Source organism: Akebia trifoliata, chromosome 3 (assembly GCF_017979445.1).
Source record: "Akebia trifoliata isolate Shusen 1 chromosome 3, ASM1797944v1, whole genome shotgun sequence".
NCBI lineage: Eukaryota > Viridiplantae > Streptophyta > Magnoliopsida > Ranunculales > Lardizabalaceae > Akebia > Akebia trifoliata.
The window spans coordinates 31,424,495-31,437,268 of NC_141377.1; the positions used below are offsets into that span (position 1 = coordinate 31,424,495).

The 12,774-nt window shown below is 34.3% G+C and overlaps 1 protein-coding gene across 1 annotated transcript; it reads right to left on the bottom strand.

Moving 5' to 3' along the window:
* On the bottom strand, positions 1-11,034 carry LOC147406379 (aldehyde dehydrogenase family 3 member H1-like). The gene is made up of 10 exons (XM_086434385.1): positions 10,689-11,034; positions 7,835-7,903; positions 7,617-7,713; positions 5,874-6,080; positions 2,361-2,476; positions 2,120-2,224; positions 1,859-2,031; positions 1,666-1,756; positions 1,363-1,512; positions 1-425 (listed from the first exon to the last, which is right to left on the bottom strand). Exons 1-10 carry the CDS (start codon positions 10,902-10,904, stop codon positions 189-191), a joined length of 1,461 nt encoding a protein of 486 aa, XP_086290511.1. The 5' UTR covers positions 10,905-11,034; the 3' UTR covers positions 1-188.
* Positions 11,035-12,774: the final 1,740 nt, after the last annotated feature.

Below are 12,774 nucleotides of genomic sequence, written 5' to 3' on the forward strand. Positions count from 1 at the left end.
GAACACTAACATCATTCAGCAATAAGAATCACAAAAGGATACCAGTAAATATCAATTGCAAGCTTATCAATCATTCTTCTTTGAGTTTAGATCTAATTAGAACCACTTGCAATCAATTACATAAAAGTACTTTACTTACAAAGGAATGAAGGAAGTTAAATTACATAAATATAACCCAATCCCGTGGATCATTTAGACCATCCAATTAAGGCAAGGATTATGCCAATGATATCACCATTGAGTAAGGCCCTCAATAACCTCTGTTTTCGGGGAGTATAAGGTGGGTACCTTGCTGATGCATCCCCGACAAAACTTCGGTATAGTACAGCCTTCTTGTGTGTAAACGCATCAAATGAGAACTTTCCGTGGTATGCACCAGTTCCACTCTCGCCAACGCCTCCAAAGGGTAAAGTTTGAGTAGTAAGCTGCATTACCAAAGTATACAATACATCACTAGGATTCTTATTTATAAAAAACAAAGGAACTTAAATGGGAACATCAGCAATAGATGTATGAAGTCATATGAATGCACTTATGCATGTGATCTACAGTACACGCAACTTGAAATTCTGTCAACACAGCACCGCATGGGCATATATATATATATATATATATATATATATATATATATATATATAGAGAGAGAGAGAGAGAGAGAGAGAGAGAGAGAGAGAGAGAGAGAGATTTACCGGGGCAGACCTATCTGTTGCAATTTTACTACAAAAACTCTCTTACTTTATCATGTTTGTTACTGAACAAACCTTACTTTATGAATCAGGCTAGCATGATTAACTTAGTAAGATTTCCAATTTCACTAAGGGTCATTGGGCCCACATGGATTGTCAAATTGGCAATCCAACTCCACATCCTTCTAGATTTCATGGAAAAAACTACTCAGATTCAAAAGAAAAAATTCAAAAAACAATCCATTTTGAGTTTGATCGAAGGTGTTGAAAATGGATGACTAAAACTACAATTCAATGGTGAAAATTAACTTTTTGATCGAAGGTGTTGAGAATGGATGGCCATCAGATCATGTTTTTGAATGCCACAAATTGATGCAGTTAGGATCCACTCCAAGGTATGTTAAGTACAAATTAAAGACACCAATTTGAATTTTATGTCATGGATCCCCACTCTAAGGTTTGCTGGGTAACAAACTTGATAAAGTAAGATTAAAAATGTAACAGTTAAGTCTGCTGGGTAAATCTCTCATATATATATTCATACGTCATATGGCCATGACCCTGTTATTTGAGATCTAGAGTCAAAGACAGGTATCCACATACCCAACATAAGTCACAAGACCCAGACAAGAGTGTATGCATGGAAGTATGTATTAGAAGTTAGGAAGATAATCACATGGAGGACAGTGTCATTGATGAGCATCCCTCCTGAAGAGATGGAACTAACAAACTTCTCCTCGAGCTTCTTGTTATTGGTGAAAAGATACGCCGCAAGAGGCTTCGATCTTGATTTTATAATATCAAAGCTATCTTCCACCCTATCAACCTTTTGGCAACAAGAAAGATAAAATCATTTTAGATCTCTCATGCAGCACACATACGCATAAAAAGACATGAAAGCAAACGTAACACATTTTTACTATCATATAATAATAATTTAGAAAAAAAAAAAAATGAGAGAGGGAGTCTTGATTCTCACCGTGACAATGGGTAGTAAGGGCCCAAATATCTCCTCAGTCATGATTAGAGAGTCTTCTGGAACATCCAGCAAAATAGTGGGAGCAATATTTCTGCAATGGATACAAAGAAGTATTATTGGTTTGAGGGGTTGTCCTGTTTGCCTTAAGCTTAAAACCAAAAAATTGAGTGGCGAATGGACAGCTAGAACTCACGGGCGGGTTTTATCTCGTTGGCCTCCAAGGACAATCTTACCCGAAACCTTGTCATCATCCAAGAGCTTTGACAAGCGTTCGAAATGATTGTGATTCACAATACGAGACAGGTCTTTCGATTCTAGTGGATTTTCTCCAAAGAATTCCTCCAATATACATTTCAAAGCATCTATCTGGTAGAAAGATGACATCAATGGATGAACCCAAGAGAGAAATACAGCATTTTCATATGTTTGCATTCCATCCATTAAACAGTCTTACCAATTTTGGAGCATAAGCTTTTGTGGTTATGATGTAATCAGGAGCTATGCAGGCTTGTCCATTGTTGCATCCCCATTTACCTGAAACAATCCTCCTTGCAGCAACCTTCAACCAACAAAAATAAATCTACTTCTCAGATCACTATAGGTAATGTAATTGGAAACAAAGAAATAAAAAATCCAGAATAGGTAAAGTTTAGAGGACAACAAACCCTGTTGTGATTAAAAAGGAAAACCTTTACCTTCAAGTTGATGTTTGAGTCAACAACAACAGGAGATTTTCCTCCAAGCTCTAAAACTACAGGCGTAATGTGCTTTGCGGCGGCAGCCATCACAATGCGCCCCACTTTTCCATTACCTGCAAAGTTTGAGGATTGTCCATCAGATTACCACAGATACCCTGACATCAACTAAAGTATGACAAACCAGCTCTCCAAACCCAAAAAATAAAATTTCAAATGTGATTGACTATACTATCCAAATCCCAACCAACTGATGGGCACTAAAGCATTAAAACTGACTTTGTTGAGCTCAACATTTCTAATTCCTTCCCTCCAATATGATTTGAAGTTTCAAACTTCCAATAGTCAACATCATACTACATGTGTATCGATCTGCCTTATGAATCATTTGAGTGAAATTAAATGGTAAAAGAGGTCTACTAAATTCAAATATAACTGGCCAACAAACTAAGAGAAACTTGAAAGATCTAAAAAGAATAAAGAAATATTATCAAAGGAAGAAAAGGGATACCCATGTCTTATTGGCAAATTAACGTTGTATCTTTTTCCTGTTGCACCTTCTTCAGAATTGAATCAAACGAAAGGAAAAATAAAGCAACAACGTAGATAGCAATAGAACTGATTATATTTCTAGAATTGGTTTTGCCAAAAAACATTAATGCAGAATCAATTCTGGAAGAAATGTTACCAAACATCTGCAGCCTTGCTCGCTAATGCCAAAGCAAAATTAACACTAAAATAAGGATAGGTAGAGAGGCTTTATAGAGCTTGTGTGGAGACATCGAAGACCCGTGGGAGTTTATTGTATGATTATAAAATAAGACATATTCATGAGAAGGAACTTATTCTTCATATTTGTTCAATTAGGAGTCAATATATGGTATTGCTGGAATATTTCAAGGATTAATTGGATCTTTCGGGTAAAACTCATCAGCTTCTCCATGCACCAACTGTTTCTATACATTTATATTGAATGGTGGGCCAACTACATTACCTGTATGTGCATTGTCTATATGTCATCTTGGTGCCTGTTACGATCCTTAGGTTAAGACTTAAAACTTTCCACTCCATCAACGCCAAGGTACTTTTGGACCATTGGTTTGGGTCTTAACATTTGATATCAGAGCCAACCCTATGTCCAAGGTTCGAGTCATGGGGAAGCAATTATGGAGACAAAAAAAATGGGCTCCTCTATAGTAGGGATACGGAAGGGGTTCGGAAATTTAAAAAAAGAAGGGGGGGGGGGGGTTCAACATAGTATGGGATATAGAAGGGGTCCGCCATAGTAGGCCACCGTGATTAGTTTGGGAAGGGGCGACTTATAGAAAAATAAAAAGAGGGGTATCTAGTACTTGGAAAGAAGGCCAAGGGGCCAGGGGGGCTCGCCATAAAATGGGCCAACAAAGGCATCGGCCTTGAAGCATGGGGGTGTTACGATCCTTTGGTTAAGACTTAAAACTTTCCACTCCATTAACGCCTAGGTACTTTTGGAGCACTGGTTCAGGTCTTAACAGTGCCATAGCTTACGCATGTAAGATAAGGGTTCAAGTGGGTCCCTAACTTGTTCTTCAAGGGGTTTTCTTTGAAGACTTTGTTTTCAAATGGAAGATGCTTTGTAACAATTAGGTTGTTGGTCGGGGGCGTAACTTTAGTCTAGCTTGTTTCTTTTTCCTTGTTTTCTTTTTCTCTTGTTGTTGACCATCTTGGCCGCTTTTTCTCTTTTTCAATAAAAAATTTATACTTAGCAAAAAAAAAAAACTTATGCACGCTAAGGGTTCAAGTGGGTCCCTACCTTGTTTTTCTATGTCATTAAATTGCAGAGAGAGAGGACCCATGTCCAATGACACTCTGATGGTGATTAAACAGAGTCCAGTGGGATTAGAAATTAATGGTGAAGAGATGGGTTTGGTATCAGGATGCAACGATGATAGTTCGTGGGAAGGAGAGAGAGTAATTGATTACTTATGCATATATTGCCTGTAAATGATTACGATAATCATTAGTTTATGACCTCATAGCCAAAGAAGAATTATCAACTACGTAACTTGATCATCAATCACTATCTTTTTCTTTTCTTTTTTCTTCTGGATGCTTCAAGCAAAGAATAGGACACTGGAATTTCTTTCTATCGGCAGTTAGAAATACCAAATAAACAAAGCAAATGAAAAATAATGAATGGCCAAAGAAGAGAGGAGGAGAAGAAGAAATAGAAAACTGAAAGAAACATTAGGAAGAAAGGATAATTACCGTGTTGCTCAAATAGAATCTCTCCAGGATTAAAAACAAATACATAAGAGGGTGTTTATTTATTGGACAAACACAATGCTCCTTCAAAAAAAAAAGAAAGGAAGAGAAAAAGGGGAAAAGATGGTGAAGAAGAAGAGGAACTAATGAATAAGGAGGGAATGTTATAGTGTTTCAGAGACTGCCTATCCTAAATGAGAAGTATGGGAGAGGATTTGTTCTGCGTTGCACAAACAGTCCCTCTCCTATAAACAAAGGAGAGTAAACGATAGGGTGCATGCTAAAAATAGAAGGAGGTTATTTAAGTGAGGCTACAAAGTTTATGGCTAGTGATGCAAAATGTGAATGAAGGAAAGAAGAATGAAAATTATCTATTAGAGCTATTTATACATCATGTTAGAAGAGGTTTATTTATGACTAAAAGATATACTCTATTAAGTTGCAGGCAGTGTCTAGGCCAATCTTAAACAAATAGCATTTCAGCTCCTGCAACCATGTAATTGATGACAGCCTAGGTGCTTTAGACCCTAGCCAGGTGAAACGTTTGCCTAGGAAACTCTTTAACTACACTAATTCAAATTATTCCTACTGTACATTAGAGCTACCTGTGTGTAACATAAGGAGAAAGGGACCCTATTCAGAAAAGCCTCTGTATAAAGAAATTTAATGCGGCGAAGATTTAATTGCATATGGCCACGGAAAGGAAACTGATGAACATGCAAAAAAAGCTAATAAGACTCAAGTATAACTTCATGTCTTGGTTTTTCAAGTTGATTTCATTTCTTGAATTGCTTGGGAGTGTATTTCAATATTTTACCTGTGTATTTGAATATATACTAAAGTAGATATAAAATTATAAATTAATCTGGAATAATTGAGGAAAATGAAGTAGATCCCCGACTTCCTGTACAAGAGTAAATTTCAAGCTATAAATTATAGCCAACTTGATCCAAAATACTATGAACTTTCTTTTAACAAACCTTAAAATGCATTTATCCTCTTTCTGAACAAAATATGACAAGAAATCAATAAGAAAATGACGATTGTATGTTTACGACCTATAAGAGAAGTTCAAAGATGGCTTAGAGGTTTTGGTTTTTCGCTGTTAAAGCAGGCACACATGACATAGATATTATAAAGAGAAACTACCAAACTAGAAGAAAACAAAAACTAATAACTTGATTCTTTTATTCCATTCATTTGACATCTAAAGATCATTTCTACAATTAAAAAAGTAAAATTAAATAAATAAAAATTAAAGTAAAATACCTGTATAGAATATTTTATCCCACTTCTGCTCCAACAGTGCAGATGTTTCAGAAATAGCCCCTTCAACAACTCTTATGGCAGAGCTGTCTAGGTATTCCTCTACGAACCTTGCAAGTAATGAAGATGTGGCAGGAGAGATTTCTGATGGTTTCAGGACCACTGCATTACCAGCTGCTATAGCTCCAATGACTGGATCAAGAGATAACACTGGAAGGGGAAAAAATGAATACTGAATGAATTATTGATGTTTCATTGACATAAGAGCCATTTTATATGCAGAAAGTAGTTCAGAAGGTCGTTGTTATGACAATAGGACATAAGAATCTGTTCTAAGTAACATGATTTTTAAAACCTTGAAAAAATTTCTCATGCAACTCTGAAGAATGACAGAGATCACATCTGAATAAATAGATTTCCTAACTCTAACGATTTACATTAGACAACTCCCTAAGAAAATTCAAAGTATGTTCTGACTCATCCCTTGTACTGTATAAGAACAAAGAAAACTCTAATCAAAATAAAATCAATCCTAACCTAAACCTGTGTGGTCTACTAGGTTTGGGCCTCTAAACTGACCAAGGCTTCTCCTAAGACCTGATTCTTCAGGCCTTGTCTTGAAAGAACCCAACTCCATCAAGCTAGTGGACTTTCCGTTCCTATATTTTAATCAACGAAACTTCCCTTAAAATATGCTTAATTTTTATTGGAGTCCATTCGATTTTCACGAGAAATCTTCTTACAGCATTCTTTTCCTTCAGCCAACTCAAAATTTTAAATTCTTCCAGTTGTTCTAGCCTTGCCATCCTTCTTGGGCTTTCGAGCTCATAAAATAATATAGTGGCCTTAAAATTTGGACCAATATGTTCTTCTCAACTGATAAAAACACATGTTACTTCCCAATCATTAAAATAGTTCACAATCATACAGCCGTGGTCTAGCGAGAAAAAATGAGGGAAGCATTCATAGGAATGACATCTCATTAGCTCTGTACAGAGCAGGACCCAAGTATGAATGAGACAAGGCATATCCAACTTGCTGTGGATGCAATTTTGCCTTGAGGTGAAGTTCGCCAATTGTCCCTTTAACAAAGAGATTCCCCTGATTTCCTCCAATGAAAAAAATAAGAAGATGATAGCCTAATGTGACAGTTGTTCAAAGGATATTGTGTCCCTGCTAATTTTCCTTGATTTGTAAGGCAATGTGAATGACATCTTCAACTGTTTAAACCCAAGTACTGCAAAGTCATGTGTGAATTTGAGGCTTCAGATATATTACACAAGACGGCCAATATCTATTCATGTACTTTGAATTCAGCATGCGTTGATCATTCATAAAATATATAGGAGTACTATTCCACAAGTATCATGCCTTGTTGCATTATTTGAACTTATATGTTCAAGCATGGCTTTTAATAGGAAGGTAAAAACTCAGCTTTCAGTTAATATATCAATTAGGAGGATTTCATTAATAAGCATATAAAGGCAGTAATTTTCTGCAATGGATGAAAAACCTATGTTATATACATAACATATAAGCAATTGTAACATAAAAAAGTTAAGGGGATAAACAAACATAAACCATCTTCTTTAGCAAGAATACTGTCAAGTTAAAAAACAACCATAGCAGTGGAAAGCATACCTAAGAACAGTTTCAATTCAGACTACCTGAGTAGGATTGAGTAGTATTTTAAAGAAGTTCAACAGTTCTAGTCAATATATTTGAGGTACCAGGTTTGCTACATACAGAATGGATAGTTCCATGCCGAAATGATCAATACAACGCCTAATGGTTCTGACACAATTTCTGCTGATGATGGAAACGTGGTTATTGAGGTTTTAGCCTGCAAAAATGTCAAAATTCCAAATCATATGGTGGTTAATTGTTTGAACATAAAAATAGACCATCAAAATGACATGGTCTACAATTGTTTCCAAGTAACAGAATGGTACTGATAATATTACCTTTTCCGGCTTCATCCAGCGTTTTAGTTCCTTAAGTGCCACACTACATGAGGTCTTTATCATAGAAATCTGCATTATGAACCATGTGAGTTGAATGCAAAGGATGGAAATGAGTATCTGAGAAATCTAGATAACAACAGGACTCTTGTTGTTATAGGAGTTTCATGTCGATGGAACAATCACAAAAAAAGTATCCAAATCACTTACAAGTATGTTACTTCCTCCAGAAATTGGTCATGTCTCTAATATTTCAGTAGAAATACAATTATTTTTAGCTTCTCAAGACTATGGTGTCAACTAAGCTCCAAACATGGAGCAAATCTTTGAAGGGATATGAAAAAACTTACCCAAACAACTGATCTAAAGCAATATATGGATTTAAATATGTATTCATATATGTGCATGTGTGTGTATAATGACAATAAAATTTTGGGTCAGTTCGTCTGTTGGGATACACACATCTTGACATGTCATGCAGTGTAACCTATATTTTAATTATTTTTATATAAAATGACTTATAAAAGAAAGATGATGTTTTCCATTCTCCTTACAATAATTTATTAAGTTGTTAAACATAGTTACTGTCGTTTGATATTATATATCTACTATATTATTAAGTTGTTGAATAGCACTAAGGTGTACGAAAATGTCTTCTCGGTGTATCATATATTTCTTTTCTTTTCCTCGACTGAGAATATCATTCAAGATAGATTTGAATGGCAAAACAGAATTCATATTATCAATTCCAATATTTGGGAAAAGGAATTGATAATAATTTCTTTATTTCAAAATGTTTTTGAAAATTTCTAAGTAAATATATCCAAATAAAATATTATAATATATGTAAATAATTGACGTCGTTGTGTCATTCATCTCGTATACATTTAGACTAGACACATTTCTATGTCACTGTTACATCGATTTGTATGTACAAATGACTGTTTGAAGTTCAAACAATTATTGCATAACAAACTGATTTCTCACTTTATTTTGAAAAAGAGCACACAAAAGTTTAGAAACTTGTAAAAGCGCCCTCCAATTCGAAACCCACCCAATCTCTTTTTCCCACAGAAATCCATCCAAAAATGTTTGTACAACTTCAAGTAGATTGACTGATTGTTCTTTTTTCTGGAAGCGAGAATGTGATTATTTCACACTTGTTTGCCATCCTCACAAGACACTTCTTGTCAATGCACAAAAAAAAATCCATATAATGATGTAGCTTATAGAACTATCAAGATACTATAGTGTAAATTCATTCTCTATTTAGTACATGAAAACAAAAGTAACAAAAACATCCTGAATATTAAGTTTTTCATAATTGTCAGCTAATCATTAAGGTTTAGTCCTACAGTTCCCTAGCATTAAATTGTTGCCAAAAAAACAATCATATAAACTTGTATGGGAGCATTGGATAGAGTATTGGAGACCTGCTCTTTTTTTCTTCCTTTTTTCTTATGGTGTCAGGGATTGTGGAAAAAAAACAAAATAGCAGAGTGTTAGATGCGAAAGAGGAAGATGTTAACACAATAGTGTTGAAGATCAGAACTTTCCTACTCTGCTGGTCCTTGGTCCATTGATGGTAAACATGTTCTTTTTGAAGCTTTCAGGTTTAAATGGATTGCTGAGGATGAATACTAAAGTATATTTTTTATTTTTTCTGTGGTCTAGGAGGGTCACCTTGACCTTATACACTTGGCATTTGTATGAATTTGTCCCTTCTTATACAATTTTACTTACCTATCATGAAAAACGAAAGTGTTGGATACCCATGCGTGTCTCAAAGTAGAAGGGTCTTACAAGTTCCACACTCAAGACCAAGCAATTATCAATAGCAGGTCAGAAACAGCAACTTAAAATTCAAAATGCATTAAGATGAATAATATTCACTAAGAAAGAGCTTGAACTGGGGCTTGCTTATGCACTAAGAAACAATCAATTAATTGACATATCTGTCCTCTCAATCTCTAATCATAGATTCACAAATCACAGCCATACCGACAGTTTTGAAAATGAAAAGATCACAAATAACAAAGTTACTACTTTGTCCATTGCCACATACAATCAATAAAGAAAACCCAAACCTCTCTCAAAATACAGTTATTGATCTATCGGTCCCAGCTTCAGAAGTAACATCAAAATTGCCCAATTTTAATCAATTATTTAAAAGTTGGTCCTTATATCTGAAAAAGGGTTACTATACTCTGTTACTAGTCCCCTGCATCGAATTATATGGTTGGGACTTTCATAGTTAACAAGTTCCCCCTTCTTAATCTATAAAGTTATGATTCCGATTACAATCGGCCATACCAATTGATGAATTTATACAGTCGTAACTTAGTATAAAAAATGTAGTAATAAACATCAAAACATGACACCAACCAAATTGTCTACATCCCACAACATCGAGAAATCTTCATTCATCTGTCTCTTGTTTTCGATATTGCCCAAACTAATCATAAATATAATTAATCAAGTTTAATTAATCAAATCAATCTAATAATCAATTCATCTCTCACATCCTCCCACGTCGCCCTTAAAGTAGAAAATCATCAAAACTAGCCATATTTAAGGTCAACAACAACTTTTGAGTTTTCAAGAGATCTCAAGCATGATTTTTAAGTAATATAGAGAATCAGCCAAGCTAATCTTTCTATCCTACAAAGCTTACGAAATCAGTACCGAATCGAAGGCAAGAATACAGATCCTCCAATCAATTAAAGTCCCAAATTGCCAACAAAACTCTTTCCTATATCGATCAATGAGACTTTTAATCCACAAAATAACGAATCGATAGAGAGAATTATAAAACAAAACAAAAAAAATTATTATTATTCAAGAGAAGAAATCGAACCTCGGAGACGAAAGCTTCGAGTTCAGGCTTGGAGAGATCTTTACCAAGAGCTTCGACGATCTCTTTCTCCTTCTCTTGGATCATCTTGACGATGCTCTTCAATTGAGTAACTCTCCATTGGTAGCTCTTCGTCTTCTCTGAAGCGAAGCTCGCTCTCAACTCATTAACTAACGATGCAGCGCTCTCTGCATCGAATCTCGTCTTCTCTTCCGCCATTAAGTGTAGAGATTTAGAAGAAACAGAACCAGAGATTCTCTCTTAGATTTAGATTTTTAGAAGAATAAGGAAACAAAGAACTAAAGAAGACGATAATGTCGATAGCTTTATAGAGATAAGAGAGAGAGAGAGAGTAGGCCAAGGAGAAGAAAACGAACAGTGACGGAGAAGGAGGAGGTGTACTCCTGTTGTCAGTTTGTAACGTGTAACACAGAAGAAACAAAAGACAAAGTACCCCTCCAAGTTTTGGGGAATACTTGAGATGCCCTCTTGTATTTTCAAATTTATAACATGCTCCTCTCATAACCCCAGTCTTTTTTAAAAGCCTCAGTGGAGTGACCTAAATGCCCTTGTTTTCAAATTTCTTTCCAAAAATCCGATCATCTTCAATCTCTATGGTATATTAGAGGTAAATAAATGCTAATCTATTGAACCTAGGGCTGGCAATGGGTTGGGTTGGGTCGGGTTTGTGTCGTGTTGAGGTAAGAGTATTATGAAAATTTACCAAGCCCAACCTCTTTATAAATAAGTATACTTGACCCGTTGCTATATAAAACCTATTTAATAAAATTCTAATATTTATTGGGAAAAATAAATTTCATTTCCACCACCAAAAATAAAATATCATTACTAAAAATAAAGTGACACAATTATAAACTAAGTTCAATGGTGAAAAATAATTTTCTTTTTAAAAGAAAAAAATTTCAAAGTTCGTAGAATTTTGTCCTTTACAACCATGTGGCATCAGATCATGTTTTTGGATGCCATAAAGTGATGTGGTCAGAAAATTTTCCTTGCTAATTTAGTAAATAAAGTATTTTTCAATATTATTATTATTATTACTATTATTATTGGCTAAGCATAATGTATTTCATTATCACATGTGACATAATAACCTTACTTTGTAAGATCTTAAATCTTACTAAGGGACATTTTGCCAATATTAGGAATCAAACACCACATACCTCTTTATTTTAATAAAAAAATATGAAGTAAAAAAAATATAAATATAAATAAATAACTTATTAAGAAAAGTGTTTTTTCTTTTCCAAACTAAAACTTAACCATTTATTAATTTAAAAATATCTTAAAACACCCTTTATATTTTATAGAATTAAAAAAATATATATTATGAAAAAGTTCAAAGAAATTCTAAATTTTTTTTAATAATTTAAAAAATTCTTAAAAAATTATTGATATAATTAAAATTACACATTAATGACAGAATAATTAAACGTGTTTAAACGGATTAGACGAGTTGACGCCCAGTACCCAAATCCAACCCATTTAATAATCATGTTAGATGGGTTGACGCTATAATGATCCAAACCCACTAAGTTCGTGTTATTTTCGAGTCGTGTTAAGATTGTCACCCCGAATTGAACCTCATCTTTCTTTTTTATCAGTGAATTTGTTTTTATGAGACTAATAATTATGTAACGACAGGAATTAAACCAAGGTCTATGGCATCATTTAGAGTTATCAATAAATCAAGTCTGGACATGGTGATTTGATATAAATCTGATTAGGGTTGGACAGAAAACTAATTTAATAAGCATCATATTGAATTCTTATTGGATCTCAATATTAAGATCCAAACCCGAACTAATAACAATTGGATTAAGTCCGATTTGGGGCAAAGATGATTTGCTATACAAAATATATAACAATAAAAATTATATATTTCAACAAAACATATGGTATAATTTTAGGAACTTTCTCGCATTTTATCGGGATCAAGAAATAGTTGAACTGGGACCAATTTGGTAAGATATTGGATTGAAACCTTATCGGATTGGATTCTTATTGAAATCTAATTCCTCAATTTAGACTTAAAATTATTAGATCAAATTCAGGTCTAATTCAGATC